Source organism: Oryza sativa, chromosome 5 (genome assembly GCF_034140825.1).
Source record: "Oryza sativa Japonica Group chromosome 5, ASM3414082v1".
Lineage (NCBI taxonomy): Eukaryota > Viridiplantae > Streptophyta > Magnoliopsida > Poales > Poaceae > Oryza > Oryza sativa.
Genome location: NC_089039.1, coordinates 6,304,368 through 6,316,870, shown reverse-complemented (window position 1 = coordinate 6,316,870; position 12,503 = coordinate 6,304,368). Strand labels below are relative to the sequence as shown.

At 40.3% G+C, this 12,503-nt stretch overlaps 1 protein-coding gene across 1 annotated transcript; it reads left to right on the top strand.

Moving 5' to 3' along the window:
* The first annotated feature begins 1,306 nt into the window (after positions 1–1,306).
* LOC4338059 (uncharacterized) lies at positions 1,307–2,841 on the top strand. The gene has a single exon (XM_015782972.3). It carries the CDS (start codon positions 1,705–1,707, stop codon positions 2,455–2,457), a length of 753 nt encoding a protein of 250 aa, XP_015638458.1. The 5' UTR covers positions 1,307–1,704; the 3' UTR covers positions 2,458–2,841.
* The last annotated feature ends 9,662 nt before the right edge of the window (positions 2,842–12,503 follow it).

Here is a 12,503-nt window from a genome sequence, read left to right as displayed (position 1 = left end):
GAAATGTTTTATACTTATGGATGGAGGGTGCACTTCAATTCTCTTTGGCAGTTACAGATGCAAAGCTTTTGCGTGTTCAGGAAAAAAAATATCTGGATTTCTTGTTTCGTCATTTGGGCAATATTTACTAATCCAACACATATGCTGTAAATTAATCTTTAACACAAGCGCACAGAATGTTCATATAAACGTCCATATTTGTTCTTTTTCCTAATACATGTGTTTCTAAAAGCATGAAAAGACAGGTTTGTGTAATTAACTTGCAAAGTGATGCTCGATCTATATCACCTAAGATATTCCAAATCTTTGGGACCTAGCTAGCTTGTGCTTTTTGGAGCGGGGTATTTAGAAGCACTACTAGTTCCATAGCAGTGTCCTTTATTAATTAATCCTTCACTGATCATCATTAACATATCCTTCTTCCTCTTGTGTTTTGCATCTGCCACCACATTCCTCTCAGTTTCCTACAAGAAGATATATGGATGGTTTAAGGAATCAAGGGCATATTCTCCAAAAGCAACGTTTTTAAGCCTTGACCAATGAAGGAAAACTTTGGGAGAATTAACCACTCCCCACAGATGGACGTTAATTGTTAAGTTATTTGTGTCAATTTCACACCAACAAAAACATAGACATTATTAACCAGACTTGAGACTATCTCATCTTTAAGTGTCAATCAGACAATCACTGTCACTGCTACCTAACCACAAGCCAAGTAGCACCAAAGCTAATCTCTTATAGTCTTTCCCATTAGCATTCCATTAGTAAAGTTTGATCACTATTACACCCTTTAGTTACAAAATCATATCGTTTTGAACAGAACCAGTCGTCGTCGAGATGCAACCACTAATTACTATGGCAAAATATTGTGGAAAACTAATGAAACTACACGTTGTAGCACTTCTAAATTATAATATTATGGATCGGAGTAGTTTTTAAAACAAACATATACTTATATGCATACAATTTTCATATATCTATATTCCTTTAAAAAGAGTGATGATGATGGTGAATGATAACTCTGCCACCACTCGTACCATCGACACCCTACTTTTTTTAAGGAGAAAGTATAAGATCAATATGTTAATAACAAATATATACATAAGTATGTTATGAACAAATATATGTAGAAAATAATGATGATGATGATGGCAATAGGTTAACAATAATAATTTTTTAAAATTAAAATCCCGTTGCAACGCACGGACAATAGCTAGCCCAGTGTAAATATTTCAACAGACTTTTAAAAAAGTTTTTATTGTTTGACTTAAAACGTAACATGTGTAGAACAGCCTTTAGCTGTCAACCAAACAAAGACAGAGTATTCAAAGATGACAATATGAACAGAGCTAAGCTAACAGCAGCCTCAGGTCCAAGCAGCAGAAAAAACAGTAGCATCATACTATCAGTAAATAATTAAACTAGACTTAACCCTTCCTTCCAAATTAAGTTGTGTTTTTGTGGGTCCCTTGAAGCCTTTCCTTCCCTTAAATACCTCCTCTGCCTCCCCCCCCAATCCTACTCATTCCATTCCATCAACCCCTTCGCTAGTTTAGCCAATTAAGCTAATCAGCCCCTCGAAACCTCACAAAATTAACAACCAGTCCCTTCTCCGATCCGTTAGCCTTCGTTTTTCTCTTTAGTGTGTGTGTGTTGCGTTTTTGCAAATACACCCCTGAGTATTATTATTATTGGGTAAAATTGATGGATCTCGCGACGACGCCGGCGCGGCGGCCCATGGAGGCCGGGATGGCGCGGCGGCTGTGGCACGTCGTCCTCGCCGTGTGCCACATGCTCCGGCGAGGCCTCTGCCGGAAGCGCCTCATGGTGGACCTCCACGTCCTCCTCGGCCGCGGCAAGCTCGCCGGCAAGGCGCTCCGCGGCCTCCTCGCCCACCACGCCGCCGCGGGGCACGGCCACCACCTCGCGGCGTCGTCGTCGTCGTCCGCCGCGCTGGCGTCGTTCTACGGCCGCCGCCCGCGGGAGGTGGAGTTCAGCTGCACCACCACGCCGTCGTCGTACCCGCACTACGGGCTGTTCCCCTTCAAGAGCCGCGGCGGCGGCGGTGGCCGCCGCGGCGGCGGAGGCGGCGGCGAGTATGGCGGCCTCGACGCGGCGGCGGTGGCGCGGGCGTTCGAGATGATGAGCGCCGAGGTGGAAGGCACGCCGTCGTCGTCGGCGGCGGCGGTGCAGGGCGGCGGCGGCGGCGGCTGGGCCACCGCGACTCCGTCGCCGATGGTGGCGTGGATCCTGGGGCGAAGCCCCGCCGGTGTCCGGCCGCTCCGCGTCACCGACTCGCCGTTCCCCGCCGTGCCGGAGAACGGCGGCGGCGGCGGCGGCGAGCAGCGCGTGGACGACGCCGAGTTCGAGGACTTCATCAACAAGTTCTACGAGCAGCTGCGGATGCAGCCGTCCGCCGCCACGCCGGACTGCCAGCTGCGCCGCCGCGGCAGGTAGCCGGCCGGCGGCGGCCGTGCTCCCTAGCTAGCTCGATATACCACCGCTGGCGTTGCTGCGGCGGCGCCGTCGCCGGCGCCGCCAAGCTCTAGCATGCGCGCGGCGGCGACGTGGCGTGAGCTTGTACGTTCGATTGTGTTGTTGCATGCATGCATGGGGCGATGGCGATGCGGATGCAGCGGAGGATTCTACATACTTGGCAGCGTATACGAGCGTTCGTACGTACATACGTGCGTACACGAATTAAATTGTTATTATACCATGATATTGGTGTCTGGCTACATGGGGAGTATTTTTCATGCATTTGTATCAAATTTGAGATCGTTTTCGTCGCCAAACGAGTTTTAATTAGTTCGTGGAGCAATTAGTTTAAGAGAGTATCTACTTTTTGGCCCCATATATATTTTATATAGAAAACTATCAAGTCGTTTTTACATTATAGATTACGTACTTAATTACATTATAATTATATTATAAATTTCAAAACTGACCATGTTAGTTTCAATATTTACATTGTAATTTTTTAATACACAAAGTATATAAAAAATAATTTTTAAAGTATTTTTTATCTAATTGAAAGAGAAGATACAGTATGAGCACATACTTACATATATAGGAAAGAGTGCAATCGCAAAACAAAAAAAAAATGTCATGCCATATTTTTAACAAAACTGTTAAATTTTATCGTACGATTACAAATTAAGAAAATTAATTTGGTAGTAGGTCGGTACGTATATGTATGAATATACTTACCATGCACCGACAAGTACGTACATGCAGTGCCGGCAGTATGAGCCCTAGCTTTGAGATTCTTAGGTTGATGTCTGAACAAGGCAGGGATCTGAGTTCACACCCTTGTAGGAAAGGATCGGAAAAGAAAGAAGATGGTGAGGTTAAAGGCCCTTAATAATGCTAAGCAAACCTGACCCTTTCCTCTCAACAACAGCCTACAGATGCCCTGCCTGCCTGCTCAAATAGCTAGTATTCCTAGTTCATGTGCGTCTACATATATATGTCCTCACCTCACCTGCACTGCACGGCAGGGCAGCCTGTATATATGCTGCGTGCTTTCTTGCATATGTTCAGTTGCATCCTTTTTGGACGCTACCAATAATATATTATTCCAATATCGTATATATAGACTTTAGTGATAATGTATCACACGGATACGTCGCTTATGGATTATTGAAAAAATAATTAGCCGTAAATACAAATATCATAAAAAAATCTAATCAGTTGAGTTACGCTCACTTCGTATATGTGTCATCCATTATAACGGAAAAAAATAGTATGCACGCATGGCAGGCCATGCATGTACCTATAGATGAACCAAAATGTGAAGTGAATGGATTGGAGCAGACAAAAAAGGGAGAAATTAAAAGAAAAGGCCGTGATCGTGATGAGATGAGATGAGATGTGAGTTGGCCATCTTTAGTTTGGGTCGTCGTCGTCGTGGTGACCACGCTGGCTCTGGCTGCTTTACGATTCGCTCGCTCGCCACCAATGATCCATCCATCTCTCGATCGATCGCCTGCACGCGCTACCAAAGCGAGGGGGTCGCTTTTCCTGCGCCTTTGCGCGCGGCTTTTCTTGGTACGCGTCGGCTTCCGGCCGAGTCACCACCTCACCCAACCGGCGGCGACCGCGTGCGAGCCAAGTGCATGCGGCCGGGGTAGTGGACATTCTATCCTGTTATTTACGTGTCATCTACTAACTGATAATGGAAAACTTCAGCAAAATAGATTAATATATAACACATCACTCTATATAAAGATGTAAGTTAAAATTCAACCTATCATATCTATAAGTTAAAACAAATTAAACTATAGTTGACGTATATTCGCAGTTAAAATTGTTTTCTTTAACTTGTAAAAGTTAAATTTAATCTTGTATGTTTGTAGAATAATTTATCACATATTAATCTATCTCGTTGAATTTCTTCTAAAAAATTTTGTAACTAGAATAGCCACCCAAGAGTTTAGCTAAATATTTTTCTGTGCATGATGTCCCAATACTTCGTACACGATAGTATCCATAGAATTAAATATGTTGTCTGCCGATGTGGTACATACGACTACTTATAATGATGTGGCAAATACAAAGGAGTTATGATGAGGGGGGAATTTAATTAACGGTACTCTAAAACAAAAGAAGATTGAGTTTTGCTTGAGACGTAGTTTAATTTGTATATGACATCTAGGACTTGGGTGTGAAATAAGTTATACTACATCCGTCTCATATTACGTCGTTTTGACTTTTTAGTAATTAAACTTTTTTAGATTTAATCAAATTTATAAAAAATATAGCAATAGTTTTTATGAAACTATAGAAATATGTTTAATGTTAGATGTAATAAACTAATTTGGTGTTATAAGTATTGCTAAATTTTTCTATAAATTTGATCAGGCCTTAAAAAAGTCAAAGCGACTTATAAAATAAAATGGAAAGAGTATTAATTACTCCCCCGTTTTATATATAAAACACTTTGATTTTTTCCCCAATGTGTACAACTTTTTAGAAAAAGCTATATCATCTCTAACCTAAAACAAACATGTCATTAATATATATTTAATGTTAGATTTAATAAAACTAATTTTGTGTTGTTAATGTTACTAATATTTTTATAAACTTGATCAAACAAAAAATTGATTAGAAAAAATATTAAAATGATTATATGAAATGGAAGCAACGTATTGAAGCAGTGTCAATATAGGGAGTTGGGTTTAGCTAGTAGGAGTACTAAACACTGCTAGTGTCTTGCACTGGGACTTTTCGAAGCCGTTTTGGAGTTTCGGGCTCGAGCCCCACCATTCCCAGCATCCGATCTGTCAAGTCCATTGGAATTCTGTAACTACTAGTTAATTTCAAACATAAAATATGCACGCATGATCATTTCATTTGAAATGAAAAACTAAAAAAAAATTGATTGATGATTTAACAAATTTCTTCTTCAAATTCTATATGCATATTCAAAACAAATGTGGATCGATAGTGTTCCATGTTCAGCAACCACTCCTCCGTTTTTTAATATATGACGCCGTTGACTTTTTCTTACATGTTTGATCATTCGTCTTATTCAAATTTTTTTTACAAATGTATAATATATAAATCACACTTAAAGTATTGTGAGTGATAAAACAACTCATAACAAAATAAATTATAATTATGTAAATTTTTTAAATAAGACAAATGGTCAAACATGTGATAAAAAGTCAACGGCGTCATCTATTAAAAAACGGAGGGAGTATCTGGCATGTCTGAATCTAAAAGTGCTTGCTTTATTGCCTTTATGCATGGGTCCTAAAAGAAGTTAAAGAGCATCTTTATGCCAAATCTTCCATTGAGGGGGTAGGTGTCGGTAAGTAGTAGTAACAATTTCAAAGATTCCCTAGCTCTTGCAGACAGTTTTTACTCTTGCAGACAGTCCAGCACTCCAGCCAGCCTAGCCTGACGACTTTTAACACAAAAGATTTTACAGACACCAAGTCTAACCAGCGCATTATGTCCCACGTTCGTCCGACTAGAGTCTCCCTCTATACATGTTGTTTATAACTAGCAAAATACCCGGGCTTCGCTATAGATAATTTTTTTTCTTAGCTAGGCTTAGAAATTTTAATGATAATTAGGATGGATAAAGATCACTATTTAATATTGATATATTCATGTTCTCATAATACTAACGATGGGCGTGGATGGTCTGATGATCAAACGGCGGTGACGACTGTGGTAGGACGTGTCCCACAATTAGACTCATCTATTGATGGTGGACATTGGTAACGAAGAAAACCATAAAAGCAGAAACGCGATTGACAACATGGTAGAGAGAGAGAGAAACAACAACGGCGACCTCCGGGTCTGATTTGGGTCGCTCATTTTTTTCCGGTCCAATCTCGCTTTTCTTCTAATAATACACATGATTTTTGCCGATTTTTTTTGCCTGATCTGGTTTTTTAATAATATACATGTTGCATAATACACATGGTTTTTTCAGGTCTGATCCGGGTTGCTTATATTTTTCCGTCTAATGTGGTTTTTCTCCTAATAATACACATGGTTGATCTGTTTTTTTAGTAATACACATGGTTTTTCTGCTCCGATCCAGGTCGCCGAGGTTTTTCATCTGGTAGTTTTTGTCCGGGTCACGGGTGAACGGTTTTTTTGTTCGATCTGGTTTTTTGTCGTGTTGCCAGTTGATTTTTTTCCGGTCCGATTTGGTTTTATACGGGGCCCACCACAAAACCGGAACAAAAAAATCGCGACCCACTAACAAAAAAATCGGACAAAAAACCGGGCCCAAAGAAAAACCACGTGCGGAGAAAAAACCAACCGTACGGAAAAAAACCAGGCAAAAAACCACGTTAAACCATGGAAAAAAAACCACGTTGCGGAAGAAAAAAAATGACGGACAAGAATAATTTAAGGAAGTCTTACTTATTTTTTAATTAGGTATAGATAATTAACTTAAATTTTTAATAAATGTATGCATCAAATATTTTCTATGACATTCGCAAATTTATCTTGTTTCTAAAATAAAAATATTTATTATAACGGCTAATAATTTCTTTTTCATTACTGCGCTTGTCACCTTCTTTTCTTTAATTGATTTAATGGATGTGCTATTTATAATAATATTATAAATAAGATTGAAATATGAAATACCATACTCATCTTTCAACTGAACAAAACAATGAGTGCAATGACTGTGATTAAGTCTTAAATTTTCTATTCATCTTCTTCGACGTTATTCCGTCCTCTCTATGTATCCAACCATAACCCTCCTCTTCGCTGCTGCTTGAGATATTTCATTTATCCACCAATTATAATACGTATTTTGATGGTAAATTTAAATTTATCCACGAATTGTAATACTACGTATTATGACTCCCACTCCATCCTTCATTTATGGTTGAGATTTATCCTACCTCACTTGATTTGCTTTTCAATCGGGGTCAATAATTGTGAGATGACGTGACTCTCATTCTAATCGAACTTTGGAGATTAACCTTTTTACTTTCGGAGATTTGGAACACGATTATAACACTTGGATCGGAGCAACAGTCGCCGTGCATGTGCATCATATCGGTACGGTGCATGCTTGTTGTGTTTGCAGTTTGCGCATCTCACTTTTCGACGGAACTCAAGTATCGATGAACTAATTTTCCTGACCAATTATCTGACGCGAAGAGCCTACCTACATGTTAGTTATACAATGTTAGATGAGTTTTTTTTTAACTTAAATGTTAGATGATAGTATGTTATAGGAGGCTTATATGCGAGCAGAGGCGAAGCTAGCATCAAAACAGATGTGCACTACTATTGAAAATCTAGAAAATTTCAGTATAATACTGTACATTCTAGTTTTTTTAAGTGAGAAATTAGAAATTTGGGGGTTCATGTGCACCCGCAAGCACAATATAGCTTTGCTACGCGAGAACAGTAGACTATTCACCGAATATTACATGCATGAACTACGTGAGATAGCAGGATGAAACAAGGATAAGTATAACTGACCGCTAAATTATACTACTACAGGATTTGAACCGCTTGTATTGAACATTTGTACGTCGTTTCTTAAGTTCTAAAGTGTCCCCGGAAAAAGCACTATTATAGAATAGTTAGATTTTTACGAATACCTCATTATTTTCACAATCGGGCTAAAAAGAGATCTGTTTGTGAAAATTCATTCGGGATGTTCGGCCAAGTCCCGTCGCAACGATGTTTTATCTTCTCCATCTTCTCCAACCCCTACAATAGCCGTACTCCTCCACTCTATTTTTTTCTCCCCTCAGTTCCCTCATCTGGCCCCTTACCTTTTCTCTCCTATTCCCTCTCCTTTTCCTACTCCTCTCCCTCACTCCCACCACCCCTCTCTTCCAGGGGCGGAGCCCAATAGGCCCGGGGGGTTCCTAGGCACCCGGGCCGAAACAAAAAATTAGCTATTACCCCTATAAATCCACCATACAGGCACCCCTTAGTAAAAAACTCAGGAACCCCCTCGCTGGCCTTCAGCCCAAAATCTGCAAGACACCAAGGCCCAACAAGGCAACAGCTAGCGCTTCACATGTTAATCCAACGTCAATCGTTGGGCACGGCACGCATCGTCTTTCCATCTTCCACCTCTTCCTCTCTCTCCTCGACTCAGCGTTGCGCCGCCGCCGGCCCGCCGCCTGTTGGCCAAAATCGCCACGCCACGCCGTCGCCCATTGGCTAAAATAGAACGCCGTCACACTGTGCCGCCGCCATGCCGATTTCGTCTTTCGCTGCTGCTCTTGAATCTTTGATTGGGTGATTTTGCCTTATAGTTATTGGCTTGTTGGCATTTGGCTAGGGTGAGCACTGTGAGGAGAGTCTAAGTTTGTCATCACCATCTCCTCGTGGAATGACTGGACGGCGTCGCCTTCTCCAACAGCCCGACATGGCAAGCCAATGATGCCAACCGGGCACTAGAGCAAGTGAGCAGATGCAAGGTCCTTTTGTCCCATGTCATCCTTAATTTCTTTTGTTTTCAGTTAATGTAATATGTACCAACATAAAGCTTGAAATTTTTTAATTAATCTTGAATAGTTTTTTCTCTATATTTTAATGTCTGGTTTCAAGTTGAACTTTCACAAATTTTGAGTATTTGACCGTACTGTTGTGCATAGTTCGAATAGATAACTGTTTGTATTTGTAAATGATTTCATGACTTATTCTTTACTTAAAATTTAACTATGTTCCTCTCTTTCTTTATTCAGTCCTAATGGATGAATGAAGACAGTGATATCACATTTTTTATGATATATTTTGTGATTTGTGACTTTTTTATACGATTGACAAATTATCAATTTCACAAATATTTTTAGCTGATTTCATAATTCAGGTACACAATTTCTGCCCTTTTTCTGAACACTTCCTTTTAGTATAATGCCATCAATGGGAGAATAGATGTTTAGGATACACAATTATCTGCATAATACTACTCCTGGTTTGTGTTGTGCGCAAAGGAAGGTTAGGCACCCCCTGATTTCTCTCTGGCTCCGCCCCTACTCTCTTCTATATCCCACTCTCAGCCAACCTACTCACCTCTCCAGGCAGTGGCGTAATGGGCTTGGGGAGTGGCGGTGGCCTCGGGCTAGGCGGATCCACCACCCGCGTCTACGGGACTGGTGGATCCGCTGTTGGGAGGCCGAGGACGGCGGAAGCAATGGCTTCAAGTAGTCGCAACGACCATGCTAGCGGTGGGCTTCATGCGACAGTGGTGACCATGGAAGAGGGGATTCGTTGCTTACGGCCATGGGAGCGTCGAATCCGTCGGCGGTGAGCTCAAGAGCAGTGGATCCGCAGCGGGCTCAGGCGATGTGGTGAAGAGGAGGCAGATCTGACGACCATGCATAGACAATGACGACCTCAACCACGACGAGGGCTACGATGACTACTGTAATTTGCCAGTTGTTAGCTGCGATGACAGTGGGTTCTAACGGCGGCGGTGACGGCTTCGAGGACGAACACTAGGGTTTCTGGATTAATTTGTTTTTGGAAAGGTCGTTGCAATTGGGTATCCTAACTTGACAGTTTGCGAAAATTGGTTTTCAGGTGCAGTTATGACACCTACCCAATCGTAATCTTTACAGACAACTAAAGCGCTATGGGTGGCTTGACCGCCTTCAAAATCACTTTTAACAGTTTAGAAAGATGTTTTCTGTAGCAGTGAACCTTGATTAGAGCACGAGGAGCTTTAAAATATTCTCTTATTTTTTTTCTCGTGTATGGTTAGTGATGAAAGCAGACTTGTGTTGCACTGAATTGTTCTCTTTTTTTTTTCATTTTCGAATGCTTGACATCATTATTCTCTGTTATTACGCCTGGTTAACTCATTTGTCATAAAATAATATGTAGAGATGTACACTTTTCCTATAACATAAACTTTGGTATCTCCTTGAATGTAAAATAATGATGATGATGCGAAAGGGCCTGTAGCCTAGTGGTTATAACTTATAAGAGTCTCAGTAGCACCTTAATTTCTGGGTTTGACTTCCCATGAGAGCGAATTTTACAGGATTTAATGGCATCGTGCTTTCAGTGGCAGGCGACGTACTTGTTAACAGCGACAGCGAGGCACCTGTGGTGATTTCGTCAAACTCAAGGATTTGCCGACCCAGTCTTCGAAGGTGCTCATAGGGTAGGGTTTAATGGCATTGTGATTTCAGTGGTAGGTGACGTATCTATCGACAGTGAGGCACCTATAGTGACTTCATCAATATAAAGGATTTGTCGGTCTAGTCTTCAAAGATGCTCGTAGGGGTAAGGTTTACGTGCGTGCATTCATAGGGATGAGTGTATGCGTTGTTCTGTGTTTATTATTTTTAAAAAATAATGATGATGACTTTAATTAGTACTACTAGTAGCAAAATCGGTGCTGCTTTTCATTTGAAAAAAAAAAGGGAAGGAAATGAAAGAAAAATATGTGCTACTACTTCACAGAAGGTTATACTAGCGCAGTCGTGCAAGGAAGCGATGCGGGGAGGTCGTGTGCCTTGGGTTGGGCCTGACCACTAAACCTCGTGTGATACTTGGGCCACATCTAGGGCTTAGGCTCTTTGTCTTTCAGAAGCCCAAGAAAATTGATTCATTTGGATAGTGTAATGTTATCAAAAAGTGCCAAGCTGAACATTGGCTTCAAACTGAACCCACCAGTGTCTACTATTTAAGTTACCAAAATATTAGTAGAACACGTTTTAATTTTAATCCAAAATAGTACTGTGATTAGTCATATCCGGTATCACCAAAGCACCTTGTAAAAATGTACGGAGATTAATGAAACGATGTAGCTTCATGTGGTGCTCTTTTTATTAAATAGCGATAATTATAAGTCATCTCGTTGATTGTATCTGTTAAAAGGATCATAAATAAACACAAAAATAAATACACATCATTAGGAGTAGAAAGTTACATCAATCTAGCATGAGAAATTCCCCCACACTGAATAAAGATTTAGCAATCAAATTGTTTACCTGATAAGGCTGCATTCGGAGGTAGAGGTTGAAAACTTCACCTCCTTGTATGTAAAATTTGTATGTAAAATGAAGTTGTCTATTAACACATTATTAATTAGAAATTAGCTAAAATGAACTTAAAAAATAGATTAACAGATTTGTTAAAGCAGCTTTTCTATAGAATTTAAAACACATTGTTTTATAGTTTAGGAAGCGTGCGCATAAAAACAATGAAGTATTAGACGAAAGAGGTGGTAAAAGAAAACACCATAAGGCTGAGCGACTCATTAGTACCTGGTTAATTAAGTATTGATTACATACTCCTTCCGCTTCAAAATATAAGTATTTTTACAACAGTGCCAAGTCAAACTTTCTTAATTTTGACCATTAATAGCAACAAAAATCAATCATGTAAATTTGATGTTACTTGATCTATCATTGAACAAACTATCATAATATACTACTATTTTTATTTAAAAAATCTTACTTTTGTAGATATTGTTAGTCAAAGTAACATCTCGAATATCATATCAAAATTCAAAAGTGCTTATATTTTAGGATGGAGGGAGTACCATTGAACAATTTGGAAAGCGTATGCGTAAAAAACGAGAAATATAAGTTAGGAACCATGGCTACCGAACACAACCTAAGTTGTCTTCTTATGTGCTTGTTCTTCTCAAGTATATCCTTTCTTTAACTTTATTAGGTTGAACTTTTGCTTTTGGTTTATCCAAAAACATTATAATTGATAACTATAGCTTTTTTTTTCTAAGTAAAGGCTGGATGTATCCAATTTCTAAGAACTCTATCATCACGAGATCAATTTCTCAGAACTTCCACGAAAACCAAAAACGCCGTCCCACGCGGACGAGATGCCCGACGGTTCACGAAAGCGCAAATACTTACGTTGATACGTCTTCCCCACTGAAAGGCGTAAAATGAAATTTCCCGTAACCGACGAGCCGGAGGAATCGATCACACGAGCAGAGTCCAGAATTTTCCATCGCTTCTCCTCTCCTCTCCTTTCTGCTTTTCTCTCGCCTTTTATTTCTTCTTCTTCTTCCCTTCTCCGTC

Bases quoted from the DNA above. Each gene is read 5' to 3' on its own strand.
- LOC4338059 (XM_015782972.3), top strand. From the start codon at position 1,705: ATGGATCTCGCGACGACGCCGGCGCGGCGGCCCATGGAGGCCGGGATG.